The 14,414-nt window shown below is 40.4% G+C and overlaps 1 protein-coding gene across 6 annotated transcripts in view; it reads right to left on the bottom strand.

Moving 5' to 3' along the window:
* LOC133553009 (intersectin-2-like) overlaps positions 1-14,414 on the bottom strand; it is a 99,596-nt gene that overhangs the window by 38,084 nt on the left and 47,098 nt on the right. For 4 of the 6 annotated variants that reach the window (XM_061900728.1, XM_061900724.1, XM_061900729.1 and 1 more), the window contains 14 exons: positions 13,392-13,541; positions 13,174-13,314; positions 13,014-13,101; positions 12,795-12,934; positions 8,128-8,208; positions 7,354-7,859; positions 6,948-7,140; positions 6,698-6,870; positions 6,475-6,538; positions 4,148-4,377; positions 4,040-4,080; positions 3,800-3,966; positions 1,572-1,605; positions 1,375-1,496 (listed from right to left, as the gene is read on the bottom strand). In XM_061900728.1, the coding sequence (XP_061756712.1) occupies positions 1,375-1,496; positions 1,572-1,605; positions 3,800-3,966; positions 4,040-4,080; positions 4,148-4,377; positions 6,475-6,538; positions 6,698-6,870; positions 6,948-7,140; positions 7,354-7,859; positions 8,128-8,208; positions 12,795-12,934; positions 13,014-13,101; positions 13,174-13,314; positions 13,392-13,541 (2,130 nt within the window). The remainder of the gene's footprint in view (positions 1-1,374; positions 1,497-1,571; positions 1,606-3,799; positions 3,967-4,039; positions 4,081-4,147; positions 4,378-6,474; positions 6,539-6,697; positions 6,871-6,947; positions 7,141-7,353; positions 7,860-8,127; positions 8,209-12,794; positions 12,935-13,013; positions 13,102-13,173; positions 13,315-13,391; positions 13,542-14,414) is intronic. The other 2 variants (XM_061900726.1, XM_061900727.1) reach the window with 2 other exon arrangements.

Raw genomic sequence — 14,414 nt, 5'->3', positions numbered from 1 at the left:
CTTGTGATGACACAAGCAATGTGTAGCGAATTTTCTGGAGCGCAAATACTTTGATATATTCGATATATACTCGTTTACAGCGATGTACAAAATATGCAAATATTAAGAGTAGGTTGTGATGTCAACGAGGCTCGCTGCTGCTCTCGCCGTTTGTCGTGAACAAAACCCAAAACCAGTGAAGTTGGCACGTTGTGTAATTCGTAAATAAAAACAGCCTTGGGAACTATTACACCCCCATACCATCACGGTTGCTGGCTTTTGAACTTTGCGCCTAGAACAATCCGGACGGTTCTTTTCCTCTTTGTTCTGGAGGACCCAACGTCCACAGTTTCCAAAAACAATTTGAAATGTGGACTCGTCAGACCACAGAACAATTTTCTACTTTGCATCAGTCCATCTTAGATGAGCTCGGGCCCAACGAAGCTGGCGGCGTTTCTGGTTGTTGTTGATAAATGGCTTTTGCTTTGCATAGTAGAGTTTAAACTTGCACTTACAGATGTAGCGACCAACTGTAGTTACTGACAGTGATTTTCTGAAATGTTCCTGAGCCCCTGTGGTAATATCCTTTACACACCGATGACGCTTTTTAATGCGGTACCACCTGAGGAATCAAAGGTCCATGATATCAGCGCTTACATGCAGTGATTTCTCCATATTCTCTGAATCTTTTGATGATATTACAGACCATAGATGGTGAAATTCCTAAATTCCTTGCAATAGCTCATTGAGAAATGTTGTTCTTAACCTGTTGGACAATTTGCTCACACATTTTTTCACAAAGTGGTGACCCTCACCCCATCCTTGTTTATGAATGAAAGAGCATTTCATGGAAGCTGCTTTTATACCCAATCATGGCACCCACCTGTTCCCAATTAGCTTGTTCACCTGTGGGATGTTCCAAATAAGTGTTTGATATTAATTCCTCAACTTTCTCCGTCTTTTTTGCTATTTGTGCCAGCTTTTTTGAAACATGTTGCAGGCATCAAATTCCAAATGAGCTGATATTTGCAAAAAATTTAGTTTTCTAGTTTGAGCGTTAAGTATCTTGTCTTTGCAGTCTATTCAACTGAATATAGGTTGAAAAGGATTTGCAAATCATTGTTTTCTGTTTTTATTTACAATTTACACAATGTGCCAACTACACAGGTTTTGGGGTTTGTATGTATAAATCTTTTTAACCTCGTTAAAGAAAATATATGATTCATAGAACATTATGAAAATTATATGATGGCGTCATTTTGACCACACCCTCACCACACTCATAGCCACGCCTAAAACTCGAAATATGTGAGATATAATGTTGTGACTGTATGCATGTTTGAAAGAAACTTAAACCATAAACTTTAATGTGACTATTATGTTGCACCCACTCACTTGCAGTTCCCCCAGCCACCACCCGGAGGAGTTCTTTGCCAGAATCACGATGAGTTGCCCCGGGGAAAGATGCAGATGCTGCATTGTTGCGCCTGCAACGACTGTGACGGCCTGGGCGATCTCTGTTGACCAATCAGAGTTGAGCATGGATGAATAATTTGCTTATCCTCTGTGAGTGTGTGTGTCTTGATCCTCACCAGGCTTTTTGGTTGGGCCTCCAGGTCTTGACACCTAAATTAATGATAATAATTAACTTAGTATCTGCCCTGATAAATGCTCCAATTAATGCCTCTAATTTATTAACCACAGTCACCGGGAAATAACAAATTGCCATGATCTGTAATTAGGTCAAAATTAACAGCTGTGGCTGTGGGAAACCTCAGATTCCGGTTGGCGTGAAAGTTAATTATATTCATGCGGAATAAGCAGTTTTTGCTCCTTATTGTTATTACAACATTGATTTTGTTGCTGCTGGGTTGTGCAATATACTTGTTTATAAATGTGGTCAAAGGGCCCTTTTTGTACCACTTTCTCATGCACTCCAAATTCTTTAGTTCAAATTTAAATGATCTATTTAATATAGGGACCACACATATTTTTGTAAATGTGTCAGTCATAGAGCTAATTTTCAACACTAGTCCTTGACGCCAACAATTAATAGCAATAAAATAAAACACGAAATGGCATATTTACTGTGGGTATGGAAATAATTCAGACCCCTTTACATTTTTCACTCTTCGTTTCATTGTAGCCATTTTCTAAAATCTAAAAAGCAGCCCATCTTGACAGAAAAAAAACAAATTGGAATTTTTTGCAAATATCTAAAAAAATTAATAAAAGCGCATGTACATATTTATTCAGACCCTTTGTTCGATACTTTGTTGATGCACTTTTGGCAGCAATTATAGTCTTCTTGAATACGATGCCACAAGCTTGGTACACCTATCTTTGGGCAGTTTCGCCTTTTCCTCTTTCCAACAACTATCAAGCGCCAGCAGATTGGATGGGAAGCATTGGTTTCCATCCAGAATGTCTCTGCATAATGCTCCCTCTTTCCTGACTCGTCTCCCAGTTCCCTCCACTGAAAACCATCCCCACAGCATGATGCTGTAAAGGGTCTGAATATTTATGTACATGTGATTAGAATTTTTCATTTTTAATTAATTTGCAAACATTTCTACATTTGTTTTTTTCCGTCAAGATGCGCTGCTGAATGTACATTAATGAAAAATAAAATGTACTTATTTTGACAAATGGCTGCAATGAAACAAAACGTTAAACATTTTAAAGGGTCTGAATGCTTTCCGTGACACACCCATACCCACAGGGACACACACAGAGACACACACACACACATAAACGTGAACATTTATTAGGGCTGTCAATGTTAACGTGTTAACGCATTTGATTAACAAAAAAATGATCGCATAACCAAAAATTTATGAAGATTAATCAAAGTGTATGTTTTAACCGGCGCCAGAAGAGAGCGCACACTGCACAGGGAGTGATCACGCCACATGCCAGTAATAGTTGCAACGATGTGCTCAGTGCCCACTTTTGCTTCAAAATAAACCTCGGTGGAACATTAACTAAAATCCGAGGTGATAAGTTAGTATTGCAGCAACAATCTTTCTTGTCATCGGTGCATATCACGTTTAAAACAGCATTTTAAAGCGAACAATTAACATGAGAATGGCGCCGCTGACATAAATGCTACTTAAATAGGGTTGCCATTGCCAAACGTCCCTTGAAACACGGAATTATCAAGTATGTAGAAACAAAAGTATGCACTTTGTCCAGTATTTTATTAAGTAAGTGGCCAACAGAGCTGATTCACTTTTTATCTCCTGTTCTCGGGTTGGTGGGCCCCGTAAAAGAAAAAGGTAAATTGTGACGTCACACGGCAGTTTTGCCTCAGCAGTTTCGCAATAGTAGCCAATACGCACCGAGCAGGCATCTTATCTTTGGAACAGATAACTAAAGTAAGAGTATAAGAGTTCAAATAGAAAAGTTCTGCTGTCATTGGTTGCAATAAGCGCAATATTTATGTGAGCGTGTTTGTTTCGTTACTGATTGCAGTTGATCCAAGGTCCAGCACACGTCCTCATTTAATGAGGATGACACATCCAGTTTGCACCCTTCCGTAGGAATTCTTACTGTACTTACGTCACCAAGTTTTGAGCAAATCAATGACTTGCAGTACAGTTTAGAAAACGTTGCAGTATTACATTCTGACAACAAAATTGCATTTGTATCCAAATATTAGGGTTCTTTTTTAAATAAAATTGTATATTTGCAAGAAAATAACCTATGATTAATCATGAAGTACACAAAACATGTACTGACAGGTAAAAAAGAAACAACAACATCTTGCCAATTATTGTCCAACATAACTTATTCATGATGAAGTCAAATAAAATGTCACCTCTGGTTCCACAGGCCTTACATAGTTGGATGGAAAGAGTCCGGTTTGGTCGCCAATGCATCCTCTCCACCAATCCCCTTCGTGCTCAGTCACCATGACAACATCGCCCTCTTCAAAGGTCAGGTCGCCTGCTTCCGGGCTTTCGTACGTGTACAGGGCCACATATTCTGTTTTGGGTACAAACACGGAAGCGTCAGTCAGAGGTGGCTAAAAGTTGTAGCGTCCGGATTGCTAACTTACCTTCGAGCTGAGAACAATCGCTGACATCCAGCATGTCCATACTTTTAACAACAATAACAAAATGTGAACACAACAGACCATAACACATAGGAAGTTGTGTCTTCATACTCCACATTGCCGACTGCCTCAACAGTGATGCAGCTTCTGGGAAACCATCCCCGTGTCCCGTTAAGCTGCCCGAACCACCAGTCGTTCCTCTGTTGCAGCACGTTGATGACATCGCCCTGCGTCAAGCTGAGCAGCGCATTGTCGACGTCATCCTCGTGGAGTGGGAAGTGTGTTGCAGAGGGGGCAGGCGACCACGGAGAGATAACCCGAGCCAGGACAGGTGCTGCAAACTGGAAGCGTAATGTTGGTAGGTGTGTATTAGTTATGTTTTACTAGACATGTTTGACTATTATGTTTATTTTTAAAAAACATATTAAAAACTCCTTCGCCAGGCTTTGCTACACATCCTAAAATAAAGTCTGGAGCTCAGCTAAGCCACAGACCTTGGTTCGAAAAGGGAAAAATCGCTTTCTTCAGGGACCTACCCCCGAGTTAAATGTATAGAAAAGCAGGGTTTGCTACATATAATTCAAGCTTGGAGCTCTGCCGACTATCCGTTAGTCAGGTACAGACGTGGAGAGCTACACGCTTGATCATGTTTTTCCTCAGTAAATATGCTAACTCAGCATGATTTTGCTATTAAAATGCACTGTAGCTCACAGAGCTATGCTAGTGTTGCTAATGTTTAAGTCCTCCTGTTACGTTGTTATATGTGATATATGGGGTCTATTACATTGGAGAAGTGCAGTTACGGTGTTTATGTAAAATGTGGATCAAGTGCAGAGTAGAGCTTTTTAGAAACACTTTGCTGAAGACAAACACAGCTCATTAGCATTAAAGCTACAGACACACAAAGCAGCATGCTCCTAGTAGGGCTTACTTAAAGCACTTTTAAACTGTTTTGATTTCAGACAACACACTTCCAAAACATGATTGTGAGGCCTTTAATAATGCAACTGGTGCATTACCGCCACCAGCAGGACTGGAGTGAAACCATTATTACCCAGAATGTTATGTCCTGTATTTTTTCCAATTTGCATCTGTTGTGACTGTGCAGGTGTACTTAATCAGGGTATCTGCAGGTTTCAGCAAGTCAAATTTAAGACTCTTTAAGACCTTTTTAATACCACCTTGAATGAAATTTAAGACCGAAAAAAATAATAAAAAATCTATAAATATAAGCGATGGTTGGCGATCCCACTGTACTACAACCTCATTGACAATCAGTGAAGTTTACTTTTTGTATGTTTATTAATAAAAAAACTGATAAGCACCACTCTTATCAAAAATCTTGAGGGATCCAAAAAATTTGACATCCAAAACAAACAAACCAACACCAACGCCAGTAAAAACATAATATACGAGGTGAGGGTGAAAATAAATAACATTTCATTAACACATACCGAGACCCGTTGACTTGGTCGAAGAGCAGGTCTTGGATGTGAGGTGCTAATCCGTGTCTCGTAATATATGCTGTTTTATCCTTTCCACAGGAAAATGTATTAGCAACCTGAGAATCAGGAAACATCACACGAAAAAGATCGCCAATCCCGTCATTTGAGGTGTAGGATTGATGTTTCACCACAGTGTGCAAGATCCATAACACCTCAGATTCTAATGTTGGTGTCCCGCCGAAGATTAGTGTCAGGTTAAGGCTGCTAGCGGCAGTTGTTGCTAGCTGGGGGGGCGTTGGCGCTGGACCCACGCAGAACTGAGAGATGCCCGGTGTTTGTTTTTGGCTCTCTGCCGCGATTTTATGCTTACTGCACTGCATGTGCGATTCGACCGCTCTAATTCCCATGTTGCCAAGTTTGAAATCCCTTTTACAAAGTATGCACCTGGACTCCTCGGGATTGGCAACAGGCTTAAGCCAGCTTTTAAACCGGCTGTCCTCCAGCCAATGCTCGCAAAACTTGCATTTCACCATGCTGACTGAAAGACAGGACGCGAGGAAGAAAGGAAGGAGTCTGCGCGCGACTGACACTGAAATCACTCACTTTTACTCAAAGACGTGCCGTAACTTTTACTCAAAGACGTGCCCCGAAAAAAATAAAAATAACTGGCCCGACAATTTAAGCCCATTGAGTACTGAATTTAAGACCATCTTGGGAATTTCTAATAAATGTAATACTTTTTAAGGGCTTAATTTTAGATACATGAATTTAAGACTTTTTGAGACTTTTTAAGGATCCGCGGATACCCTGTTAATATTGTGTCTAGTGAGAGCAGTAGAGCAAATAAATACATCAGATGTTATCTATTGGGAGAGAAAACAAAATGAGGAAGCTAAAAATATAAAAGAAAGCTGTGTGTGTGTGTGTTTGCAAACATAAGCAAACCACAATACATTTGAAAATCAAATTTACGACCCAGACTGTGCTTCTTACCTGGCTTATGTCCAACTGAACAGGAGGGACATCATCTTCTGTTATTTGGTACCCATCTGGGATTCTACGCATGAAGAAGAAAAAGCATTATGTCTCAAAAGTGCAAAAGTCATGGGACACGTAGGGGAAATGGAAGATGATGTTCACTAGCCAGTATCGGCCATGACTGATTTATTATGTGATAAACGGGTGTGTTCCAATACTTGTGTCCGCTTAAAAGTACCTGGAGTTTTCCAAATGTGGCGGTTTAAGGAAGGATGGACAACAGGAGGCAGGGCCAGTTTTAGGGGAGGAAGGGCCAGGGCATTTCTCAGCATAACTTTGAGGGAACCAGCCTCTGTTGCCACGGTAACTGCCGCACAGCCAACCGGGCTCGCCTTTAGTCTGCTCGTCCACCTGCGTGACGGACAAAGCCACTTTAGTTTTGCAGTTAAATGTGTGTGTGTGTGCGTGTGTGTGTGTGTGTGACAAACCTCTATGAGGCACTCAGCGTCAATGCTCAGTTCATCCTTGTTGCGAGCCAAGAACGAGTACAAGGCTTTATAAAGAGTCACCTTGGAGGATTTCTTATTTTTCTCCTCTTCTTCCTCCCTTCTTCTTCTTTCCTCCTCTTCCTGCTCCTTTTCCCTTTTTTTCCCCTCCTCCTCCTCCTCCAGCTTTGCCCGCCTGCATTAAATAAATGGATTCAATTGGTCTCCTGTCATATTGAGGACTTTTGTTTTGGCAATAGGTTGTTAAAAACAGCAAAAAACCCTCTGTATTATAGGATATCTTTGACTGGCAAACATATTTATTGTGTTTTAATATACAACTCTAATTATGACTTTAACGGCAATTTGAAAATTTGATTTGGAAGATATGGCGGAGACTTGCATATACCTAGCCGCCGCTACCTCTTCCTCCTTCCTCCGCTTTTCTCGTTCTTCCTCTTCTTCCTTCCTCTGCCTTTCTCGTTCCTCTTCTTCTTCCTTCCTCTGCCTTTCTCGTTCTTCCTCTTCTTCCTTCCTCTGCCTTTCTCGTTCCTCCTCTTCCTCTTTCCTCAGTCTTTGTCGTTCTTCCTCTTCTTCTTTTCTCCGCTTCTCTTGTTCTTCCACTTCCTTTTTCTTCTGCCTTTCCCGTTCTTTCTCCTCTTCCCTTCGTTGCCTTTCCCGTTCCTCCTGCTCTTCCCTCCGCTGCCTTTCCCGTTCCTCCTGCTCTTCCCTCCGCTGCCTTTCTCGTTCCGCTTCTTCCTCCTTCCTGTGTCTTTCTTGCTCCTCTACCTCTTTTCTTTTCCTTTCACGCTCCTGTTCCTCCCTGCGTATTTGCAGCTCCCACAGCTTCTCCTCCTTGACCCTGAAAAGGTTTTCCAGAACAGACTGCTGCTTGGCTTGCTTCTCTCTAAGTTCCTGAGGCAATGGAAGAGCACACAATAATACAGCTTACACTTTGTGCACAATATCGATCAAAGAAATATATTTCTTTGACAATATATATTCATTATGTATGTTGAAGTGATGTGTGTGTGTGCGAGAATTACCCTGATTCTGGCTGGAATACAAAAACTAAGAATGATTTAATTGGAAAATAAAAATAAGGATGCAACATGGCAGCATTAGGAAGAAAAGAAAAGATGGAATAGCTAAACAAAGAATGTAGGAGAGTGAGACCGATAACCTTGATGAGTTGGAAAAGCTGACGGAGACAAGCCAGCAGAGACAGAAGAGCCCGTAGGAGACAATCATCCATGTCCTCAAGCTGATGGTGATGATAATTAAAGACAAAATGGAATCACAAGTATGGACGGATGAAAAATTATAATAATAAAAATGATAAGTGGAAATTACAGATGCATCCAGGTTGCAGGATGAAGAGGAAAAAGGAGAAGATGTTGAGAGAGTTAAGAAGTTACAAGCAGGGAGAGACACGTTTCACACACAAAAAAAAAAATGTATCACAATTTAAAGTATTAAACATGGATTATACTTTATAATTTTATGTCATGGGACTCCACAATAGTGTATTTTGCGAGCTTAACATTATCGATTGATGTCAATCCAACCTTTACTTATTGTTTGTGTACACTACAAAAAACAAACAAAAAACAACAATGTGTTTTTATGTTTTTTTAAACACAGAAATAAGAAGTAGACCTAACAATTTCCTACATGTTATTGTTTTTTGTCTTAATAATTAGCAGTATAAAACCAGTTCACATAAATATATGCAGTGCCAGTCAGAAGTGTGGACACCTTCTCACTGAATCTGAGGAAGTGCGTTGGTAGCACTTAGGTCCTTTTTTGTGAATTATAACCTAACTGCCATCAGTGTCTTATTATAATATTTTTGACTGTGAGACAATTATATTTTGTTCAAAAAAGCATATCGATCAGTATATGTTTAATTGACCAATTACAAGGGTTGTCGATCCAATACTGATATAGGAGCCTTCAGTATTGGCCATAACCAATATTGACCCAATATGATAGCAGGAATTATACATCAGTCCTTATTATTTTATAGTGTTAAATGTGAGACAAGCCTTGATCAAGTGAAAAACATTAATCCATTTGTTACTACACTTCTGGAATGGAACTATGCTTTCTTTAAATGGAAGTGTAGTTGTAACACCGAATGGCCACAAAAAAATCTAAACTTTGACACATTGTGCAGTAAGTTGATTGATAAGGACACAATTGTTACTTCCATCCATCCATCCATTTTCTACCGCTTGTTCCCTTTCGGGGTTGCGGGGGGCGCTGGCGCCTATCTCAGCTACAATCGGGCGGAAGGCGGGGTACACCCTGGACAAGTCGCCACCTCATCGCAGGGCCAACACAGATAGACAGACAACATTCACACTCACATTCACACACTAGGGCCAATTTAGTGTTGCCAATCAACCTATCCCCAGGTGCATGTCTTTGGAAGTGGGAGGAAGCCGGAGTACTCGGAGGGAACCCACGCATTCACGGGGAGAACATGCAAACTCCACACAGAAAGATCCTCAGCCTGGAATTGAACCCAGGACTGCAGGACCTTCGTATTGTGAGACAGACCCACTAACCCCTCTGCCACCGTGAAGCCCACAATTGTTACTTAATATTTTTTAATACACTTCTGCCTTAGAGACTTTGTGTCTGAAATTAATATGTAACTATGATTATTTTATACTTATTTATATTAACAAATGTAGTATTTTCGACTGCAATATTGTTTGATTAAAGGCCTACTGAAACCCATTACTACCGACCACGCAGTCTAATAGTTTATATATCCATGATAAAATCTTAACATTGCAATACATGCCAATACGGCATTTTTAGTTTACTAAATTGCAATTTTAAATTTCCTGTGTGGTATCCTATTGAAAACGTCGCGGAATGATGACGCTTATGTTGACGCGTGCTTGTGACGTTATTGGTTGGAGGGGACATTTCAGCCCAGCACCACTCACGGCTAAAAGTCGTCTCTTTTAATCGCATAATAACACAGTATTTTGGACATTTGTGTTGCTGAATCTTTTTCAATTTGTTCAATTAATAATTGAGACTATAAAGAACAATGCTGTTGGTGGAAAGCGGTGGATTGCAGCTGTCTTTAGCAACCGAAACACAGCCGGTGTTTCTTTGTTTGTTGTGAAGCTTTAACACAGAGCGGTCAAGCGAACATGTTTCTATACGTCAACCAGCAAGTTTTTAGATGGGAAAATTGTGATATTAAGTCGGCTCTTACCGGAGATTTGAGTGGATTATGCGACCTCCTCCTGCAGCTGTCAAAAAGGCAGCTGTGATCTTGGCTTCTCTTAGAGACACTGGCATTCACCGCAGCCCTCCGACTTTCAGGTATGACTTTATAATCTCACTAAAACACTATTACCCCAATAAGCAGATAAGGGATTTTCCAGAATTATCCTAGTAGATGTGTCTAATAACATCTGAATCGCTCACACTCCCGTCGCCAGGAGTGTCGCCTTTTTTTTTTTTTTTTTAGTGCTTCACTCTAACTTTCCTCATCCACGAATCTTTCATCCTCGCTCAAATTAATGGGGAAATCGTCGCTTTCTCGGTACGAATTGTTCTTGCTGCTGGTGGCTATGATTATAAACAATGTGAGGATGTGAGGAGCCCTGCAACCCGTGACGTCACGCGCACATCGTCCGCTACTTCCGGTATAGGCAAGGCTTTATTAGCGACCAAATGTTGCGAACTTAATCGTCGATGTTCTCTACTAAATCTTTTCAGCAAAATGATCAAGTATGACACATAGAATGGACCTGTTATCCACGTTTAAAGAAGAAAATCTCATTTCAGTAGGCCTTTAAAGACATATATTACAAACCCCGTTTCCATATGAGTTGGGAAATTGTGTTAGATGTAAATATAAACGGAATACAATGATTTGCTAATCATTTTCAACCCATATTCAGTTGAATATGCCACAAAGACAACATACTTGATGTTCAAACTGATAAACTTTTATTTTTTTTGCAAATAACCATTAACTTTAGAATTTGATGCCAGTAACACGTGACAAAGAAGTTGGGAAAGTGGCAACGAATACTGATAAAGTTGAGGAATGCTCATCAAATACTTATTTGGAACATCCCACAGGTGTGCAGGCTAATTGGGAACAGGTTGGTGCCATGATTGCGTATAAAAGCAGCTTCCATGAAATGCTCAGTAATTCACAAACAAGGATGGGGCAAGGGTCACCACTATATAAGCAAATTGTCAAAGAGTTTTAGAACAACATTTCTCAACGAGCTTTCGGAAAGATTTAGGGATTTTACCATCTACGGTACGTAAAATCATCAAAAGGTTCAGAGAATCTGGAGAAATCAATGCACGTAAGCGATGACATTACGGACCTTTGATCTCTCAGGTGGTACTGCATTAAAAACCGACATCGGTGTGTAAAGGATATCACCACATGGGATCAGAAACACTTCATTAAACCACTGTCAGTAACTACAGTTGGTCGCTACATCTGTAAGTGCAAGTTAAAACTCTACTATGCAAAGTCAAACCCATTTACAACAACACCCAGAAAAGCAGCCGGCTTTGCTGGGCCCGAGCTCAGCTAAGATGGACTGATGCAAAGTGGAAAAGTGTTCTGTGGTCTGACGAAAACACATTTCAAATTTTATTTGGAAACTGTGGACATGGTGTCCTCAGGAACAAAGAGGAAAATAACCATCCGGTTTGTTATAGGCGCAAAGTTCAAAAGCCAGCATCTGTGATGGTATTGGGGTGTATTAGTGGCCAAGGCATGGGTAACTTACACATTTGTGAAGGCACCATTCATGCTGAATGGTCCATACAGATTTTGGAGCAACATATGCTGCCATCCAAGCAACATTATCATGGACACCACTGCTTATTTCAGCAAGAAAATGCCAAGCCACATGTTACAACAACGTGGCTTCATAGTAAAAGAGTGCGGGTACTTTCCTGGAGTCCAGACCTGTCTCCCATCAAAAATGTGTGGCGCATTATGAAGCGTAAAATACGACAGCGGATACCCCGGACCGTTGAACGACTGAAGCTTTACATAAAACAAGAATGGGAAAGAATTTCACTTTCAAATCTTCAACAATTAGTTTCCTCAGTTCCCAAACGTTTATTGAGTGTTGTAAAAAAAAAAGGTGATGTAACACAGTGGTGAACATGCCCTTTCCCAACTACTTTGGCACGTGTTGCAGCCAAGAAATGCTAAGTTGATTATTATTTGCAAAAAAAAATAAAGTTTATTAGTTTGAACATCAAATATATTGTCTTTGTAGTGCATTCAATTGAATATGGGTTGAAAATGATTTGCAAATCATTGTATTCCGTTTATATTTACATCTAACACAATTTCCCAATTCATATGGAAACGGGGTTTGTACATTGTCTAGCTGGTGCGCTATTGTGTTTTTAGCTGATGTGTAGCTGCTAGCTTCTAATAGCCTATGGACTAGCATGTTTACCTTTTGTAAAAAAAACAAAAAACTTAGTATGCTTATTGGAGAACATTAGATGCTAACTAGCTGCCTAGCTTTGCACAAGTAAACGCGCTGCAGGACTGCTTGTATCTGAGCGTTTGTATAGAAGATTTTAGATGCAAGCCAACGTAATCTGATGCTTGATTTTTTTTTTTTGTTATCGGACAGATATCCGATATCAATATCGGATCTGGACAACCCTGTCAAAACAGTAAGTCTTTCATCGATTAGTCTCACTAACATAGTATACTTAGAAGTGGTTGACATGGCATAGTGAACAAATAGTAGTAAAAATAACTACAGAAGGAGGTGTATTTTGTACGATTAAACACCATTACAACTAGGAATGAGCACTCACCTGCAGGTCCTTGTTGTACTGCTTCATCTGGGCCAACTTGTCTGTACTTTCCTTTTCCAGAGCGTCGAGCTGGTCCTTCAGTTTGCGACAGTTGGCGCCTTTGTCTGCCACGTTCACGGCCAGCGAGGCCAACGTTGTCGCTGCAACACCCCAAAAAGTATCAGTAAAAAAAAATGTGTAGTTTTAAAAGTCAGCACAAACATATTGACTTGGACTTACATGGGATTTTCTTGAGATTCATGTCCCTCAGCTTCTCAGTCAGCTTCTGCTGCTCTGGAAACAGCAAAGAGAGTTTCTTCTGCCATTCCTGAAGGAGGCACACAAACACAACCTTTATTCCAGCCAGCGTAAAACATATTATCAAGAAGTAATCCTCAACCTCAAATTGAAGCTGTAGGGTGTTGATCTCCACGATGCGTGCGTCTCTCTTCTGATTGATGAGGTTCACTTCCGCCTTCTGGATCTTTGTCTTGCTTTGAGCATCTCGGAGGTGGTCGGAGATCTGTTTGTGCTTGTTGCCCTGAGAGAGGAACGGACAAATGAACCTGAGCGCAGCATCTGCTTCCTCGGTAGCACCGCCAGATGATAAAGTCTCACCACAGCCTCCAGCTCCAACTCCAGACTCTTCTTCTTGGCTCGGAGCTGCGAGATCTCATCTTGTTCCCCTCCTCGCCTCCTGATCAGTTCTTCCTTCCTGCTGCGCGCCCATTGCTCACGACGCTGACGCTCCAGCTCCTGTTTGGCTGCCTGCAGGGAGAAAGAGACAACAGTCTGGACAGTTACCGTATTTTTCGGAGTATAAGTCGCTCCGGAGTATAAGTCGCACCTGCCGAAAATGCATAATAAAGAAGGGAAAAAACATATATAAGTCGCACTGGAGTATAAATCGCATTTTTGGGGGAAATTTATTTGATAAAACCCAACACAAAGAATAGACATTTGAAAGGCAATTTAAAATAAATAAAGAATAGTGGACAACAGGCTGAATAAGTGTACGTTAAATGACGCATAAATAACCAACGGAGAACGTACGTGCCTAGTATGTTAACGTAACATATTGTGGTAAGAGTCATTCAAATAACTATAACATATAGAACATGCTATACGTTTACCAGACAATCTGTCACTCCTAATTGCTAAATCCGATGAAATCTTATATGTCTAGTCTCTTTTGTGAATGACCTAAATAATATTATTTGATATTTTACGGTAATCTGTTAATAATTTCACACATAAGTATCTTCTGAGTATAAGTCGCACACCCCGCCAAACTATGAAAAAAATTGCGACTTATAGTCCGAAAATACGGTAACTTTGATATTCTTTCAGGTAGTCAATGTACAGCTCGTAAAGCAGAATAGATGTTCTATCAACACACTATTCCACATTCACACGTGTAGTATTCAAATTATTATTCCACCTTTTTTTCAGCTTCCTTCTCCTCCTACATTTTTCCACTATGTACACATTTCACTCATCCTGGCCATTCAAATTTAAATATTTGGGTGTTATTTTGGACCCTAAGCTTAAATTTGATGGCCATATTATAAAAATGACTAAGACCATAAAAATAAATATAAGCAGTTTCAGGCTTATTAGACCTTGTTTATCTCTTCAAGC

The sequence above is a fragment of the Nerophis ophidion genome, linkage group LG05, assembly GCF_033978795.1.
Source record: "Nerophis ophidion isolate RoL-2023_Sa linkage group LG05, RoL_Noph_v1.0, whole genome shotgun sequence".
Lineage (NCBI taxonomy): Eukaryota > Metazoa > Chordata > Actinopteri > Syngnathiformes > Syngnathidae > Nerophis > Nerophis ophidion.
Note: the sequence above shows the minus strand (reverse complement) of the source record. Positions and strands in the feature narration are given on the sequence as shown.